Source organism: Pongo pygmaeus, chromosome 17, assembly GCF_028885625.2.
Source record: "Pongo pygmaeus isolate AG05252 chromosome 17, NHGRI_mPonPyg2-v2.0_pri, whole genome shotgun sequence".
In the NCBI taxonomy this organism is placed as follows: domain Eukaryota; kingdom Metazoa; phylum Chordata; class Mammalia; order Primates; family Hominidae; genus Pongo; species Pongo pygmaeus.
The window spans coordinates 62,986,277-63,002,531 of NC_072390.2; the positions used below are offsets into that span (position 1 = coordinate 62,986,277).

At 49.4% G+C, this 16,255-nt stretch overlaps 1 protein-coding gene and 1 non-coding gene across 14 annotated transcripts in view; both read right to left on the minus strand.

Annotated features, from left to right (window-relative positions):
• Positions 1 to 16,255, minus strand: part of ZBTB7C (zinc finger and BTB domain containing 7C) — a 385,273-nt gene that overhangs the window by 126,930 nt on the left and 242,088 nt on the right. For 4 of the 13 annotated variants that reach the window (XM_054461061.2, XM_054461062.1, XM_054461063.2 and 1 more), the window contains one exon: positions 11,299 to 11,421. The exons of 3 other annotated variants lie outside the window; for them this stretch is intronic. In XM_054461061.2, the coding sequence (XP_054317036.1) occupies positions 11,299 to 11,421 (123 nt within the window). Of the gene's footprint in view, positions 1 to 8,075; positions 8,126 to 9,584; positions 9,712 to 11,298; positions 11,426 to 16,255 lie in introns of all 13 variants that reach the window. 6 more of the 13 variants (XM_054461065.2, XM_054461064.2, XM_054461066.2 and 3 more) reach the window with 3 other exon arrangements.
• Positions 15,943 to 16,049, minus strand: LOC129019241 (U6 spliceosomal RNA). Its single transcript, XR_008495572.1, has one exon. It is a non-coding gene; the product is annotated as a U6 spliceosomal RNA (small nuclear RNA).

Here is a 16,255-nt window from a genome sequence, read left to right on the forward strand (position 1 = left end):
GACCAGGAGGTCAATCAAGGTAGGAGGAAGCAGTCTGAGGATAGACCCCAGCTCTCACAGATGATCCAGAGCCTTAGGGATACCTGAGCAAGGGAGGAGCACTCTGCAGGCAGGGGCACAGCCCTGGGACTGTTCTCTGGCACGGGACAAGGCCTGAGCTGTAACCAGGGAGAGCAGGGGAACCCCAGAGGATTGTAGCCATTGACTGTATACCAAAAGCAAGACCAAGCCTGTAGCTGCCGTTCTTTCATGGCAGTCTCCAAAATCTGCCCTGTTCAGTTCTTTAAGGGTTCCCTCTCCCGACTTAACAGTCGCTTTGGGTCTGGCATTTCCTTTCATTTTAGAAAATAAAACTTTGTGCTTCTTAAGTCCTGAAAGCAATATAGACACCTTATGGAAAACTTGATGTGTCTAGGACTCTACTATAAAGGCAGTTTTTTTACCCTGTGTTCTTCACTAGCCATTTTATAGTGAGCATCATCCCATAATGCACTCGCCCTCACCCTCCATCCCAACCTTTCCCACTGCCTCATTTGAAGTCTTACCTGCAAGTGCCCCTGGCTGGCATCTGTGTCCTCTGATCCAATGAGTCACACTCTGAGCTATATTGCCACTGCTAAACGCTCAAGTCCTAGTCTCTTTATGGGAATTGTTTAAAAGATCTGAAGAAGTCAAGTCTGCATAATAGGAACCCAGAGAAACTCTCACCAGCAATGCCAATCCTCACCCAGTGCTGCCTCCTAGAGCCACCAAATGTGGGAAGAGCTGGTGCATAACTGAATTCTCATTAGCAGTCCCTTACCCTATATTCTCATTTGCCATCTGGTCCCATATAGGCTTGGAAACTAGAAAACTAAATGTTAAAATTGTGCATGAAATAGGAGCAAATAGGCCCCATGTGACATGGGCCCCAAGGAAGTGTGTTGGGGTATGTATTCTCTGATCTCTTTTGTCACAGGAACATTTGTCCTACGTTCCAAACAAAAATTATTTTATTTTTCTCTCAGGTGCTTGGCTCTGTCCCAGATACAGGAGGTAGCCAAATAAATGAGGATTCCCTGTAACTCTAATATTCTTTTTTTTTTTGAGACAAAATCTCACTCTGTCACCCAGGCTGGAGTGCAGTGGCGCAATCTTGGCTCACTGCAAGCTCCGCCTCCTGGGTTCACGCCATTCTCCTGCCTCAGCCTCCCGAGTAGCTGGGACTACAGGCACCCGCCACTACACCCAGCTAATTTTTTGTATTTTTTTTAGTAGAGACGGGGTTTCACCACGTTAGCCAGGATGGTCGCGATCTCCTGACCTCATGATCTGCCCGCCTCGGCCTCCCAAAGTGCTGGGATTACAGGCATGAGCCACCGCGCCCGGCCAACTCTAATATTCTTTACATGTTATATAGGGTTTTATTTCTTTGAAATGTAAACGATTTCCTTCTCAGTGCTATAACATTTGTGTGGTGTGGTCATCTCATTGCAGGAAGGGGATGCACCTGCATTCTATATTTCACTGCTCTGGGCAGGCTGAGAACTACCACTAGTTTAGTGCAAACCAATCTAGGGTTAGACTAGAAAAACCAGATTTTTAGATCTTACTTTATCTCAAATTGTACTGTGTGACTCTAACCGGGTTGGAAATAGAAGATTACTCAGACTGTCAAAGTTGCTGGGCCCCTCACAGACCCTATAGACCCATACTCTCACTTGACCCTTATGGAAGGAGGCTGTGCCCAAGGTTACAAAAGAAGCTATTGGCTAACCTCCTCCACAAGAGACCTTATGAAATGACTAACAACATCCTGTGTAGGAATGTGTGCATTTATAACCCAACTTGTTCCCAAAAGGATCTGAGCCAGCTTACAAATGCGCCTACAGGGCAAGGTAAACATACGTAAAAAATAAGGAAGAAAAATGGGGCAAAGGAAAAGTAAGAGGGAAGATGGAGCCAGGATTTGGGTCATGTTCAAGATGAATGCCAAGAAGACCTGCCCACGTGACACGGCATGGCGATAGACTTAGTACTAAGATGCTGGCAGCCAAGAAGAGGGTGAAATACGCCAACCCCATGGAGCTCTGCTTTTTTGTTCTTTAGGTCTCTTCACTAACCCACAATGCGCCCCTTTTCTTTCGAGGCATCAGTTTTCCAGTCTGTATAATGGGCAAATCCTGCCTTGTAGGACCTTTGTGAGGATTCAGTTAGAGCTTGTCTGTGAAGGAAAGCACTCGAAAAGTAAAGTGGGATACACACAAAACTGATCATTTCATTTTCTTTGCTGTGTCCCTGCCATGTAGAAAATACTACTCACTTTCCATTGGCTGATGGAGCCACCAGATTGAAGCTACTATCGTTGATCAAAGTTAATTCTGTATACATTCTTAAGAACATCAAACACTACCCAAACAATAGGAAGCCTCATGACACTTCCTGCACTCAAATTATGTCCATTTCCATCATTATACCTTTTTCTCTTTCCTTGCTTCAACTGGGAAAAATAAAGGTACTCAGAAAGGAACAGCAGGGAATGTCAAATTTAAGTAAAGTTTAAGTCCCCCTTAGAACACTTTTTTTTTTTTTTTTTTTTTTTTCCCGAGAGCTAGTGATGTTGGATAAGAGAGAGGAGAGACCAGGATTGGGGATGGAGAGTGGACCCCATTAGGGGTCTCTCTGGCTGCAATTTGGCAGGCACTGCCCCTGCCTGTCACTCAGAGGCTTTCCCCAACCTTTAGTGTTGGTGGTGGAATAAGGCATCTTCTGAATATAGGCCAGAATTTTAGTTGAGAGTGAACCAGTGGTCCAGGGTAGGCAAGCTGCTATTTCAAAGGGTTGGCGGGGGAGGGGGTAAAGCCACCAACTCTGGGCAAGCAGGGTTCTCCAGGTGACCTCAGACAGCTTCCTCTATGTGGCTTTTGCCTATAACCTGGGGCTACTCTCTGAGAAGAGCTTTTCAATAAATAAAAGCATTAACAGCAAGAAGAATCATATAAATAACATAGTAATATAAATAGCATAGAAATAACATAGAATAATATAGACAATAGGTTTGGCTTGGGGTTGAACATGAGAAGGTTGCTGTGGGGAAAGGGGTCCAGAAATCTCCTTGGGAACTCACTGGTCCTACAAGGCAATAAGAGCTTCCAGAGCCTGCTGACTGCGGGCGGATGAGGAAACGGAGACAAACCAACCCCAGCTGGGAACATGATCAGATAAGAAGTGGTCCTCCTGTCTGCAGAGCCCTTCACACTTCTCAAAGTGACCATTCGACAGTTAATATCATTCTCTCCATTTTACGAGGAGGAAACAGACACCCAGTTGGTTACATTACTTGCCAAAATGGCAAGAACCTGGCAGTCCCAGCAGAAAGACAGCACTTAACAGCAGGGACTTGAAGGCAGACTCTGCATCCTGGCTCTGCCATCACTCACTGTGTGACGTGAGGCAAATGCTCTAGTCTCTCTCTGCCTCAGTTTCCTCATCTGTAAAAGCTGAGTGGATTACCTGAGCTAATATCTGTAAAGTGCTTAGAACACCCGCTGGCATATATATCAGGTGCCACACAAGCATGCTAAAATAAACACATCAACTCCTAGTGCCTGCCTCTGCAACTCCCAAACCAAAATGGGTCAATGGCAAAATGCCACGTGTGTGCCCCATCCTGTGGGAGAAATTCAATCCCACTCAATATCAACTAAGGGTGGTCATTTGGGGGTGGAAAGAGGGGATAGGGCTTGAGGGAGGTGGGGAGCAGGTACTTGGCAAACATCCTAGATGCCCTGGGGACCGTCCCTGCTTCCTCTCTCTCTGAGGACTTTGCCAAGAAGGAACACACAGGCTGGATAAATCTACGCCAAGCAGGAACAAAATGGTATCTGGTCTGGACAAGCTGAGAAGTTAAATATGCCCAGGTTACCACCAGGGGCAAACACTGGCTCCCAGCCCTGTTCCTCCTTTTTCTCTTTGCTTTTGGTGGATTTGTTTTGGTGGCTGCCAAAGGTGCCTATCAGGAACGACAGGTGATTTGCTTTTGGGCAGGGCTGCGAAGATGTCAGGCAAACAAGTTACCTTTCTCATAACTCTGGCCCTCGCAGGCTACAGGATGACCATGGGTCAGAATGATGCTTCCCAAAGCCACCAACACATACACACCGGAGCTGGGTCTAGGAGCCAGGAGTCCAGCTTCTAGCCCAGCCCTGCCTCTATGGGGCTGTGTGTTCTAGGGCAAATACTTCTCCCTCCCTGGTCCTTACTGTTCTCCTCAGCAAAATGAGGGTCTTGGAGGGGTGGGGTGGGGGTGATAAACTTGAAAGACCTTTTTGGCTCACATCTGTGAGTTTGAAGGAAGCATTCTGGGGCCAGAGCTGCAGAATTCTGAATGGCTGTCAGGTGGGCCTACCTTCTCCTAGCTCCTAGGCCCTCTTCTGCAAGACTCTGTTTTTATTATTGATTTGGCAGTGCAGTAGAGTGTTCTATGTTCCTGGCTCAGCCCTGGTGGAAACAGAAGATAGACTCCAAAAGCAGAGGATGGCAAGTGAAGCGTGTGAGGCATGGCCTTCTTTACCTCACCGCCCTGTCCATCCATCTCGAGGTTTTGAAGGCACCTGGTTTTACTGATAATCTGGGGTGAGCATGAAGCTGCTGGGGGAAGGGACAGGCTACAGGGCACCATGAAGCTGAAGGCAAATTCCTGGGCCTCCCCACACAGGGTGAGCTCCCCAGAGGAGGGTAGGGGCTGGGGAGATACAGTGTAGGGGAAGAGGATGAAGGCCTGGCCAACTGCTCCACTTCCATCTTTCTCAGCCCCTTTCTCAGAGGGGGCAGGGGATGCAGACAGTCAAGTCCACTCCTGGCCTCAAGGAGCACAACCACATCCTGTGTTTTCCTTTCGCAAAGAGATCAGAAGCTTCTGGAAGGGTAGGGGTCACGGCTTATTTATTCATTTTTTCCTTTTCTATTCCCCTTGTCCTAACACATAAAATACCTGCACATGTGGTGGTTAAGCACACCGATCCTAGAGTCAGACTGCTCTGGTGTGAGTCCCGGTGGTCTTCTACTTAACTAACCTCAGTTTCCTTGTCTTTAAAATGGGAAAAATGATAATTCCTACCTCATAAGGATCTTATGAGGATTCAATAAAGTAATACTTATAGGACATTTAGCACAGGGCCTGGCACTTAGAAGGTGGCCCATAAAAAGGCTTACCAAGATGAATGGAGCTGAATTGCTTCTGGTCAAAATTCATCATCACAAGAAAGTCAGATGCATGTTCCTTTCTTGCTACTACAAATCATGCCTACATTAATTCATTCATCAGCTCTGTGTCCACAGATAGTGCAAAGATCAACTTTACCAAAGCCAAGCTCAACTCTCCTAAGTTTCAAATCAGTGAGGGTCCTGAACTTCTACTACATGCAAAATATTATTTTAATCATTCATTTCACCTCCTTTCTTCTCCAAATACTTCATTAAAATTGGTAATAGTAGCCTGAATGACCTGAATTCCTCCTACTTTCACTTTTTACCAAAGTGCTGCCCCCATCCCACATGCCATAGCAGTCAATGCCCAGCAGGCAGGACCCCAGAGACATGAATATTAGGTTCACAGAGTGCTGGGCAGCCCAGAGCCCAGGGGGCCTCCAGCCCCAAGAGATTCTGGATCTGTGGGGCTGTGGTCTCTTCACACAGTGCCTGGCAGGGCTGCAGGATGACAAGAATCCCTGCAGGAACAGACATGCCTTGGTCTTTTGCAACCTCTTCAGATACTGGTTGAGGGTAATGAATGGAAGAGTCACAGCATTAATCGCTCTGATGCGGAGTTGCCAATTTGGCTCATGCTTGGACCCACCTCCAGACCCACAGTCTCCTCCCGCACAATGACTGGGCTTGCTTGAAGTGACCAAAGATGATGCCAGGCTCCTATGGGGGTCACTGCTGGCCAACTACCCTGGAGAAACATTTCGCTAGCACACTCAGTGACAAGGAGCTAGAATCCCAAGCACTGTGGAAGCCTCACTTCTTCCAAAAGATGCATTAATCCAGTCCTCTTGTTGAGGGCTTGTTCATGCATCTCACCGGCATCTACTGAGCAACTACTCTGTGCCACATAGGTGCTATGCTAGGTCCCTAACATGGAGCTACCCTAAAACTAAAGCACAGTATCACAGCAGGCACACTGGGATGAGGAGCTAGGAGGCTAGTCAGAGTTCTAGCTCTGCCACTAACTAGCAGTGTGACCTTGGGCAGGTCATCTCCCGCTCTGGGTCTCAAGGGTCTCATCTATCAAACCCAGGACTGGGCTGAGGATGCCTGTGGTCCAGCTGCTAAAGATCCCGGTTAAATACATAATAAAGATCCTGGATCTATTAAATAACATCCCTGATGTATAAATAGTGGCAATCTTGATCAAAGAGCTCTAAGCTTGTAGAAAACACAAGCTCAGCAACCTACCCATCTCCCCTTTGCCATAGTAAGGGCTCCTGTTTGCTACCTGAACATGTAAGAACTCACAGCCTTGGGATGAGTGAGAAGTTGAACTGGCTGCACGGGAGAGACACCTGGAAGGGCAGTGGCAGTCTGAGGGGGGCCAGGTGGCCTTCTTGATGTGATATGAGGAATCCCTGAAAGGCCTCCCCGGTCCCAAATATCTGTTCCCTATCCCCCAAATCTGGGGTCCTGCATCTGGAATTCCACCATTTGAGACGTAAGTTTTTTTTTTTTTTTTCAGTGCCGGGGGGGCAGTGGGGGGTGGTCTTTGATTGCAGACACCTTCAAGCAAAACGCACACAGCCATGAGAAGGGTGTGGTTCCCACCCTTCTAAGGTTGCCTGGGTCTTCCCTGCCTGCTAGTAGAGGCCTGACAGCTTGTGGGCCCTAGGTGCTTGGGGCTGGAGGAGGTGGGGGGGACCCAGAAGGGACCCTAAAGGGGGCTGCGGGGGGAGGGCCTCCTGGGCTGACTCAAGGTCTCCTTCACCAAGTCCGAGAGGGCCTGGGGGACGGGGGCAGGGAAAGAGAAAGAGCACGTGCAAGATCTGAGTTCTCCAGGAGGGCTGCGAGTGGGAGAGTCCAGGGAAAGAGCCAGTGCCTCCCTTTGGCTAACCGATCCCCTGGAAGAGCCAGCTCAGAGAGGGGAGGGAGGGCGGGTCAGGAGACAGCGTGGGGCCGGGATGAGAGGAAACTGTAAAACCAACGGGGCGGATTCACGAAAAATTCCCGAGCGTGGTGAGGGTAGAGGGTGCTGGGCAGCACCCCAGTTCGTCGGGCCCACGCTCCTCCAGTTGCCCGGCCTGTTCAGACTGGTTCGCCCACCTTTCCCTCCCTGCCAGCCCCCCTCGCCTGATCTCTGAGAAAGCAGAATCCGGGACATGAAGCAACCACAGCCGCTCCGCCCGGCCACAAGCGCCCCGGACTCCGTGCCTGCCCGCAGACCCCTTCCTGCAGCGTTCACTCCGCCGGCCGACCCGGCCCGGGCGCCCCGCCCCAGCCCCGCCCCGCTCCGGACGCCCCGCCTCAATCCCCGCCCCTCCCCGAGCGCCCCGCTCTCTCACTCTACTCTGTGCCCCCGCGGCCTCTCTCTCCTCCCGCGGGAGCCATCGCCCTCCTCCCAGGCGCCCCTCCCCGCGGCCGCAGCCTGTTTCCCGGGCCTCTCCTCCGCATTCTCACACCGCTCCAGCTCGACCTCCCCACCCGCCCGCCTCCCCGGGAGGCCGCGGCCCGGCGCGGCACCGCCCCTGCCCACGGTTACCCGGTTACCGCCTGAGAGGCCGGCGCCTGCCCGGGCGGGCGAGACCCGCACTGACCCCGCAGGGGGTGAGGCGGGGCTGAGAGGGGCGAACGCAGAGCCAGACCCCCCGCCGCCGCCGGCCGCCCACCTCCAGGCAGGGCTTCGTGCCAGACCCGGCTGCAGTTATCAGCTGGGTGGAGGGCAGTGCCAGCTGCAGGCGTCCCCGAGGCGCAAACACCACCCCTGGCCCCAGCCTCCTTCCCTGCAGCCTTCTACCTTCTACCGGAAACAGAGCCACGGGGAGCTAAAGGAGGATCCAGCAACAGAGTGGAGGCAGGGCCGCACTGAAGCCCAGCTCACCTACCTGCTGGGTGACCTTGGGCAAGTGACTTCTCTATGCCTCAGTTGTTGCATCTGTAAAATTGAGATAGTAATAGTATTCACCTCACTGAGTGCTGCGTTTTGGTGCCTGGCACATAATAGGGACTTCATAGACAGTTGTTACTATTATTACCTCTTCCCAGACATTTGGGGTTTGGCAGACGGATGTATTGGCTACATGGTCATTAAGGATCCGTTAAGCACCTCCTATGCGCAAGGGAGGTCACATGGTATGGTCCAAGCGTCTTGGAGTTAGATGTGGGGTTGAATCCTGGCCCTGTCACTTCATAGCTGTGTGTGACCTTGTAAAATTCTGTCTCCTCTCTGAGCTGAAGTTCCCCCACAGGAAAATAGGGACCGTAATGCCCATCTTCTGGGGCCAATGCTGGATTCAATCAGATAATGTACAGGGAGTGCCCAGGGCAGTTCTCAGCACACAATAGTGCCTCTGAGTAATTAAGAGATGCAGGACAGAGAGGACAGGCTCAGTTTCTGCTACAGAAGAGCTCTGGGCAGGTAAGACCTATGGGAGAAAAATGTCACTGAGGAGGATGAACGCTCATGCTCAGCATGCAGTCAGTAGGAAGGGCTGAGGGAGGGCAGGCCCTCCTGTCTAGGAGAATGAAACTGCTAAGGGTGGGATGTCAGGCACTGGTGGGGGATGTTTCCGAATGGGGCCTGTTGGTCCTCAGTGAAGCGGCAGCTACTGGGCCTGAGAAGGGATGTAGGGGCGCTGGAATGACTGATGTCAGCATCTGCTTTATTGGAGAGGCCCCAAAGATGGCTTGGCCATCTCTCTCCCATCCTGACAGGAGAAAAGAATGAAAAGGACAGTTGGAAAACGAGCCCTGAGCAAAATCTCCCCTCTTTATAATAACTGTGAATGTGGCCGGGCATGAGCATGGCCCTGGACAGTGGCTGTGTGACTCTGAAGCTGGGTTCCCTCATCTGTAAAATAGTGGGCTGGTCAGATGCTTTCTAGGCCCCTGAGCTCCTCCCTTCTTGAAAGCAACATTTGCTCTGATCCATAGCAATGTGGGGGAGAAGCCACTCCTGGAGAGTGCAGGGCCCATCTTCAATCCCATCACCCATTCCATGAACTAGCTGGGAGCCCTCTTGGATGAAATGGAAATGGAGTGGGGCTTAACAGTGGGACAGGCTCCCCAAAGCAGCTCAGGAAGACCAGCTGTCCCACTGATTGTGTGATTCTGAGAGCTGGAATCAGCCTTTCAAGCAGATGTCCAGCCCTCTTACAGACAAAGAAAGCCCAGAGAAGTGAAAGGACTTGCCCAAGTTCATGTGTCTCTTGAGAGCCAGAGCTGCCTTTCAATCCACTGCACCATATTGCTTCAATTAATTTCATTAAGAGGGACAACAAAAAAACCAGTAAGCTAGTGACCAAGGCCATCCAAAGTCTCTTTGAGTCCATTTCACGAATGCAAAATGGAAATGCCCTAGCTTCACAAAATCCCAGCATTACAGGGACACTCACCAACCCCTCATTTTACAGAGGAGGAAATTTGCAGTCCAGGAAGGGGAGGGTTCTTGTCCAAGGTCACAAAGCAATTTAGAGGAGAGCTCCCAGCCTCCTGTTGGTCCACAGCTCAGAGCAGCTCTGTCTGGGAGAAATGTTACTGATTATTCCCGTTCCTCATGCAGTCGAATCTAAGATGACACTCCGACGTAGCCCGTCCTTCAGAGACAATGAGTGTCCAGTGATGAGCAAGAATCGCCCTGCGGAGCTGCCCATACTCTATGGCCCAGGTCCTCCTCTGTATTCAGGGAGCAAACTTGGGCAGATTGAGGGACCTGGCCTTGTTAGGGATCAGACTCCCAAACTGCGGCCCCATCAGCACCTGCTCTAGTCCTTATTGTAACCTTATTGTAACCTGCTGGTAGTTGGCCAGATAAGAAAGTGCTTTGGGAAGTGAGAAGAACACTCCAAACAGCCCAGGAGCTGCCATAAGCACTGTCGGGAGCTGGAGGGGGTTAACTAGGTGGGCAGTTGGCGGAGGCTCCTGCCAGGTCAGAGGGGATTTGCCTTTGTGATCAGCACTGCAGGCTCCACGAAGAGTCCAAGGACACCGGGCTCTGAGTACTAATATGCATTTTTATTCTGCAATAATTTTCATACTGAGTTCAAGAGGCACCAGCTCCAAGTACATAAAACCAAATCAAATTAAATTAATTGATTTTATTGAAACCTGCTGCAGTTGTATTCAAGCCCACAGCCAGGGGCATGACCCTCACGAAATACCAAAGGGGCTTTTGAAATAATTAAATTAATCACACCCCGGGTTATGCACAAGGGCTTGCTCCTGGACTCACAGGCAGGCATGTTCCCAGTCCCAGCAACAAGCAGGAGAGGAGCATGTGGCTGCAACCCAACCACAAAATGTGGTGCTGCCTAGGGGAGCTGAAGACTCAGACTTCTCATTCCAGGGTAAGCCTTTGTTCATGCTCTTTTGGCAAACATGCACACACACACACACTCATGCTAACCCATACACACAGTCACAACACCACTCATACTCACACACATACATATATATACACAAACATACTCATCTGCTAGATTTCTCTTCTGTCTCACTGCCTACCCATGGTTCACATCAAGTGCTTACCTCGTGATCCTCCTTCTTTAACCCACCAGGACCCCTCCAGCACTTGAATGATGCATTTTCTTGTTGGCTGTTGTTTCATAAGCGCTTTTTTTGCATCTCTAAGTAAAGGCTAGTAAGCCCCTTGAATGCAGAGAATGGGCCTCCCTGCCTTCTCTGGATCTCTCAGAAAGCTCAGCATAACCTAGAGTGTGAATAACTTAACCATTGTAAGTGCTGTGCACTTGGAAGGCGCTCCAGATATTTATTAAGCACCTACTGTATGCTAGATAGTGTTCAGATGACTTTAGACATATTAACTCATTTAGTCCTCACCACGAGCCCCCACCCCCCACATCCCACCAAGTTGGGATTGTTGTTGTCCTTATTTTACAAATGAAAATAGAGAGACACAGAAAGGTCAAGTAGCTTGCCTGAGGTCACCCAGCTGGTAAAGGGAGCAGGGTTATATTACTTCTTAGGAAATCTTAAGCCAAAACAATTCTATACATCCTGTTGCTGATCAAGAGGTAGATCACCTTGTGCTTGAACACATTCCCACAAACAAGTATGGTTACAAAATCCCAGCATTACAGGGACACTCACCAACCCTTCATTTTACAGAGGAGGAAATTTGCAGTCCAGGAAGGGGAGGGTTCTTGTCCAAGGTCACAAAGCAATTTAGAGGAGAGCTCCCAGCCTCCTGTTGGCCCACAGCTCAGAGCAGCTCTGTCTGGGAGAAATGTTACTGATTATTCCAGTTCCTCATGCAGTCGAATCTAAGACAACCCTCCAATGTAGCCTGTCCTTCAGAGACAATGAGTGTCCAGTGATGAGCAAGAATCGCCCTGTGGAGCTGTCCATGCTCTATGGCCCAGGTCCTCCTCTGTATTCAGGGAGCAAACTTGGGCAGAGTGAGGGGACCTGGCCTTGTTAGGGATCAGACTCCCAAACTGCGGCCTCACCAGCACCTGCTCTAGTCCTTATTGTAACCTGCTGGGACACCTTTGAAGACAAAGCCTGTCCCTCTGTTCCTGTTGTGCAATGAGCTTTCAAAAGCCCCTGTCCCGCACCGCCACCGTCCCCCAACCTCTGCTCCTCCCACACCCCACCCACTACCAAATGCTATGCCCTCAAGGTTAACTTCAAAATAAAGCCCTGGAGTCCAGCCAACAAGAATCCCCTCCCTGGCTCTGAGAACTTGAGCTGCTTAATAGGAATGGGGAACTTGAACATCGTAACCACAACAGCCCCTCTTTGCAAGGTTTGCACAGCTCTGTGACCAGCACACATATTCTCTGCCACGTAAGCCTCATTCTACAGATGAGGAAACTCAGGTAAAGGGTAGGGAGAGGCCTGCATGCCGAGCTAGCAGGGCCTGGATTCAAAGCTGGATCTTTCTTTCCCTCTTTTTAAAATGACCAGATATTAACAGTATGGCATGCCTGTCTGGCACATTGCATAATACGTTTTTCCCAGATTTTTTTGACTGAGCTCTTTGATTGCTTCTTTATAGGAGAATAATTTTTTTTAATTGTGGTAAATGTTTATATTTATATATGTGTAACATAAATGTTGCTATTTTAACCATTTTAAGGCGAAATTCCGTGGCATTAAGTACATTCACAGTGTTGTACAACCATCACCACTATTTCCAAGACTTTTTCATCAACCCAAACAAAAACTCTGTAACTGTTAAGCAATAACTTCCCAACGTTCCCCTCCTCTGAACCTTGGTACCACTAATCTACTTTTCATCTCTAAGAATTTGCTTCTTCTATTTATTTATTTATTTGTTTATTTTGGGAGAAATAAGAACACTGGATAGGAAGAATTTGCCTATCATAGATGCTTCATAGAAGAAGAATCACACAATATCTTGTTGCCCTTTGTGTCTGCAGAGTCAACTCTCTTCACCAGTAAGCTGGATTTCTCAGCTTCTCAGACCCCCGGTTTCTCCCTGCCTCCCTCCCAGGGATGCCGTTGGGGTGGGAGTCCCGACATGAGTGATGTCATCACAGGGAGGGCCAGTCCTGTGGAAGCTCAGGGTCCCCAGTCCCCAGCAGGTAGACGCACCCGGCCTGGTCCTGAGCGTTACAGACAGGACCAATGAAGGAGCATGTTAGGGGGCAAGAAAAAGGAGTTTCCAGCAGGGAGACGGGGCAAGGAGTGACCCCCAAAGCGTCCAGGGGCCTGGGCACTACACTGCCACAGGTAGCCAGGGGCGAGCTGTAGATAGACCATATTGGGCACATTTGGTGATGGTTTTGCCGAAGTGCGCCTGGAAGCTGCTGTCCACACTGGAACAAGCCTCTGGCACCTATTGGGCACCTCCTAAGCTAGAAGGTGGCTCAGTTGTGTTGTCCTTACTGGATGGGGGGAAGCTCTTGAGGCTGTTTCCCACTCACAGCCCCCAGCCCCAGAAAGAGGCCTCTTCCTCTGATCTCAACCTCAGCTGGAAGCACAAAGCAGAGCCTGCTCAGCCCTGCCCTTCTCTGGTCCTCAGAACTTCGTGCTGCCCTTCTACCCAAGCTGTCTGTGCCCGCTCTCTGCACAATGGCCATCCGGAGGTAGTCCTGTGTCCAGTCCTTCCTTGGCCGGAGGCAATATCCAGACCCTTCCTCCACCCTTCCAGGCCTCCCGCCCACTCCTGAATCTCCACTTTGAAAGCTTTCCACCGACAAGTGATCTCTCACAACCGCCTTCACTTCCCCTCCCAGTCCAACCTGCCCCTCCCACAGGCCCCAGCCTACCCATTTCCTCTGCCCTTTTCACCCTTTGGCGCCAGAACTCAGCTATTCTGAGCCTTTGGCCCAGCTCTTTCCTCCTTCCAGCTGCTCCTGTGCTGGGGCCTCCGTCTCTTGCTTTTTCTCTTTGGCGTTAACTGTTACTCAGCCCTGCACCCCAACAAAGAAATGCACCCTGAAAGCCTGTGGCACTAAGGTATGGGGGACATCAAAGGCAACCAGACTCAGCACAGACCTAACACTTGCGTTACCTATTTGGAAATGTTAAATGCAGGCCACTGCATTGCTAGGGTGTGTGTGTGTGTGTGCGTGTGTGTGTGTTTGGGTGCGCGCATGCGCCAGTAGACTCTGGGTCCTTCCAAGAAGCTTTTCAAAGCAATCTTTCTCCCCCTTGCCAGAAACAATGAATTAGTGAGGATGAGCCCAAACAGGATTAATAGTCCTTTTCTGGTTACCTGAGTTTCTTGCTTCTTGTATAACACAGCAGCCACAGGGTTTCAAGATTTCTTTGAGAAGATGCTAGAGCAATGACTACAGAGCTTATAAAATTACACAGAACAGTATGTTTGAAAAGATCATTTTCTGTATTCAGCTCTGTGAAAAGTTTTCCATAAGAGCAGCAACAGTCGGATAAAGGTGCCTGCCCACATAAAACAGCTTTAGTAGGGTTTCAGATCCCTTTCAGAGTGTGGGGAAGAGAGAAGGGAGGGGAAAGGACTACCAAAAGGAAAAACAAGTCCACATGCTTTGATTTGGCCTTGGTGACCAGGACAACACACTCTGAGGGTGCCACAGTCAATATTCGCTTCACTGAGCTTCTTATCAGGCTCCAACCCATGGCGAGCAAAGGGCAGAGCTTGGCAAGAGCCCAGGTGCTGTGTGAGGGTTCAGGGTGAGGCCCAGGCTGATTAAGCTGTCCTGGGCCTTTCGGTCAGAGGCTCCCTGCAAAGAGGTCCTTGGAAAAGGCTTACTTGCTGCAAGGCAACCTCCTGGGATCCCTGCACCAAAGTTTTCAGATCTGGAAACTGGCAAATTTTTGTTTGACAAATATGTGGTTGATGTGCAGGTTTTTCTAAACATGAAACAAACCCCACAAGTTATAAGGGGGGAAAGTGGTGGATTTGATTACAAAAATACCACAATCCAAGTTAAAAACAGACTGGGAGAAAATATTTGCATTATAAGTTACAGACATAGGTTTAAATCTATCATATACAAAGAGCTCCTATACATCAATAAGGAAGAACATGAAATATAAATGTCCACTAACATGATTTAAATTGCTCAATCTCACCAATGATTTTTATTAATAAAATGTAAACACCAACTCTTAGGTGCTGATGAAGAAATAGGGGAAGGCAGATCTTGTAGATAAGGGACACTAGATTAAAGGGCTAGAAGACTTGAAAGCTTATCACCTTTCCTGTAAGACTCAGCAAATCATTTTCCATGTTTGGGACAATGTCCTAGTTTATATTTTCGTGGAAGTTGCGTAAAGGATAATGTTGGTCTTGTGTCTCTTGCATCAGGCATAAACATGGCTTCTTATACCTATCCCCCTTCTCAGAGCAGCTCAGAACACTTATCACACCTTTCTCCTTGACCCTCACCTCTCTGGAAGATTAGAAGCAGAAGATTTATTGGATCAACTTCTCAGCTGTGGAATCTGAGCAAACAGAAGGGAAGTGGCTGAGGTAAGACACCCCCGGCAGCCCTTGGTGAATGCTGCAACTGGTCTGGGGCACTTGCCCTGTCCCCAAGGGGGTCTATGTGTACCACAGGGTCTGCTGTCCAGATGGCTGCATGGGGCATGGGGAGCAGGAAGGGCTACACAATAGAAAGGTAAGAAAGTGCACTGACTTTATTTTCAAGCAACCTCGGGTTGGGATTCTACCTCCTAATGCCTGCTGCTGCATGCATTGTCCCATCTTTTTGCATTCTGGGTTCCTCTTCCATAAAATGGGCACAGTACTCCTCACCTCCCAGTCCCCTTGCCTTGCCATTGTCCTTACCACTCAATTGGACATATTTCAGAGACAGCCTTACCCTCTGTTACTTAATGGTTTCAGCTCCCCAAACTAGATCACACGACTTCATGGGCTAGAGCTGTGTCTCCGGAGAGGTCAGGGGCCCCAGGGAGCTGACAGCACTGGGGCCCTGCCATCGTCACTTTTGAACTCGCAGCACCTGGCATACTGTGTTGCACATGGAAGGTACAAAATAATAGCTACAGAATGAATGAAGGAAACTATGGATGAGGGAGCCGAGGGTCAGAAAGGTGAAGTGTCCTGCCACAGGCCATATGACCCATTAATACCTGGCAAGCACTGTGCCGTCCACTTTCTTCTTCATCAAGGGCAAATGGAGAGGAGAAAACACAGCCAAGCATACTGGCTCATGAAGTCTCGTGTTTTCCAGGGAAAGTCCCATTTCACATCTGTTTTCTCTTATGATTATAATAATGCCCACTTTTACTATCAAAAGTGTCCCTTTTTTTTTTCTTAAAAATATGGACTGCTTCACGAATTTGCGTGTCATCCTTGAACAGGGGCCATGCTAATCTTCTCTGTATCATTCCTATTCTAGTATATGTGCTGCTGAAGCGAGCACAAAAGTGTCCCATTTTGGATGATAAAGTCTCTGTTCTCTCTGTCATGAGGGAGAGTGGACAGAAGGTCTCTGTGTTTCCCTGACTCCATCTACTCTCCCACCCCTCACCTCTCCTGACCTAACAGAAACACAATTAAAATGTCACTTCATTATCTATTCATTGAAAGCCACACTTGAACTGCACTCCCCACAAAGGCCACCTTCCC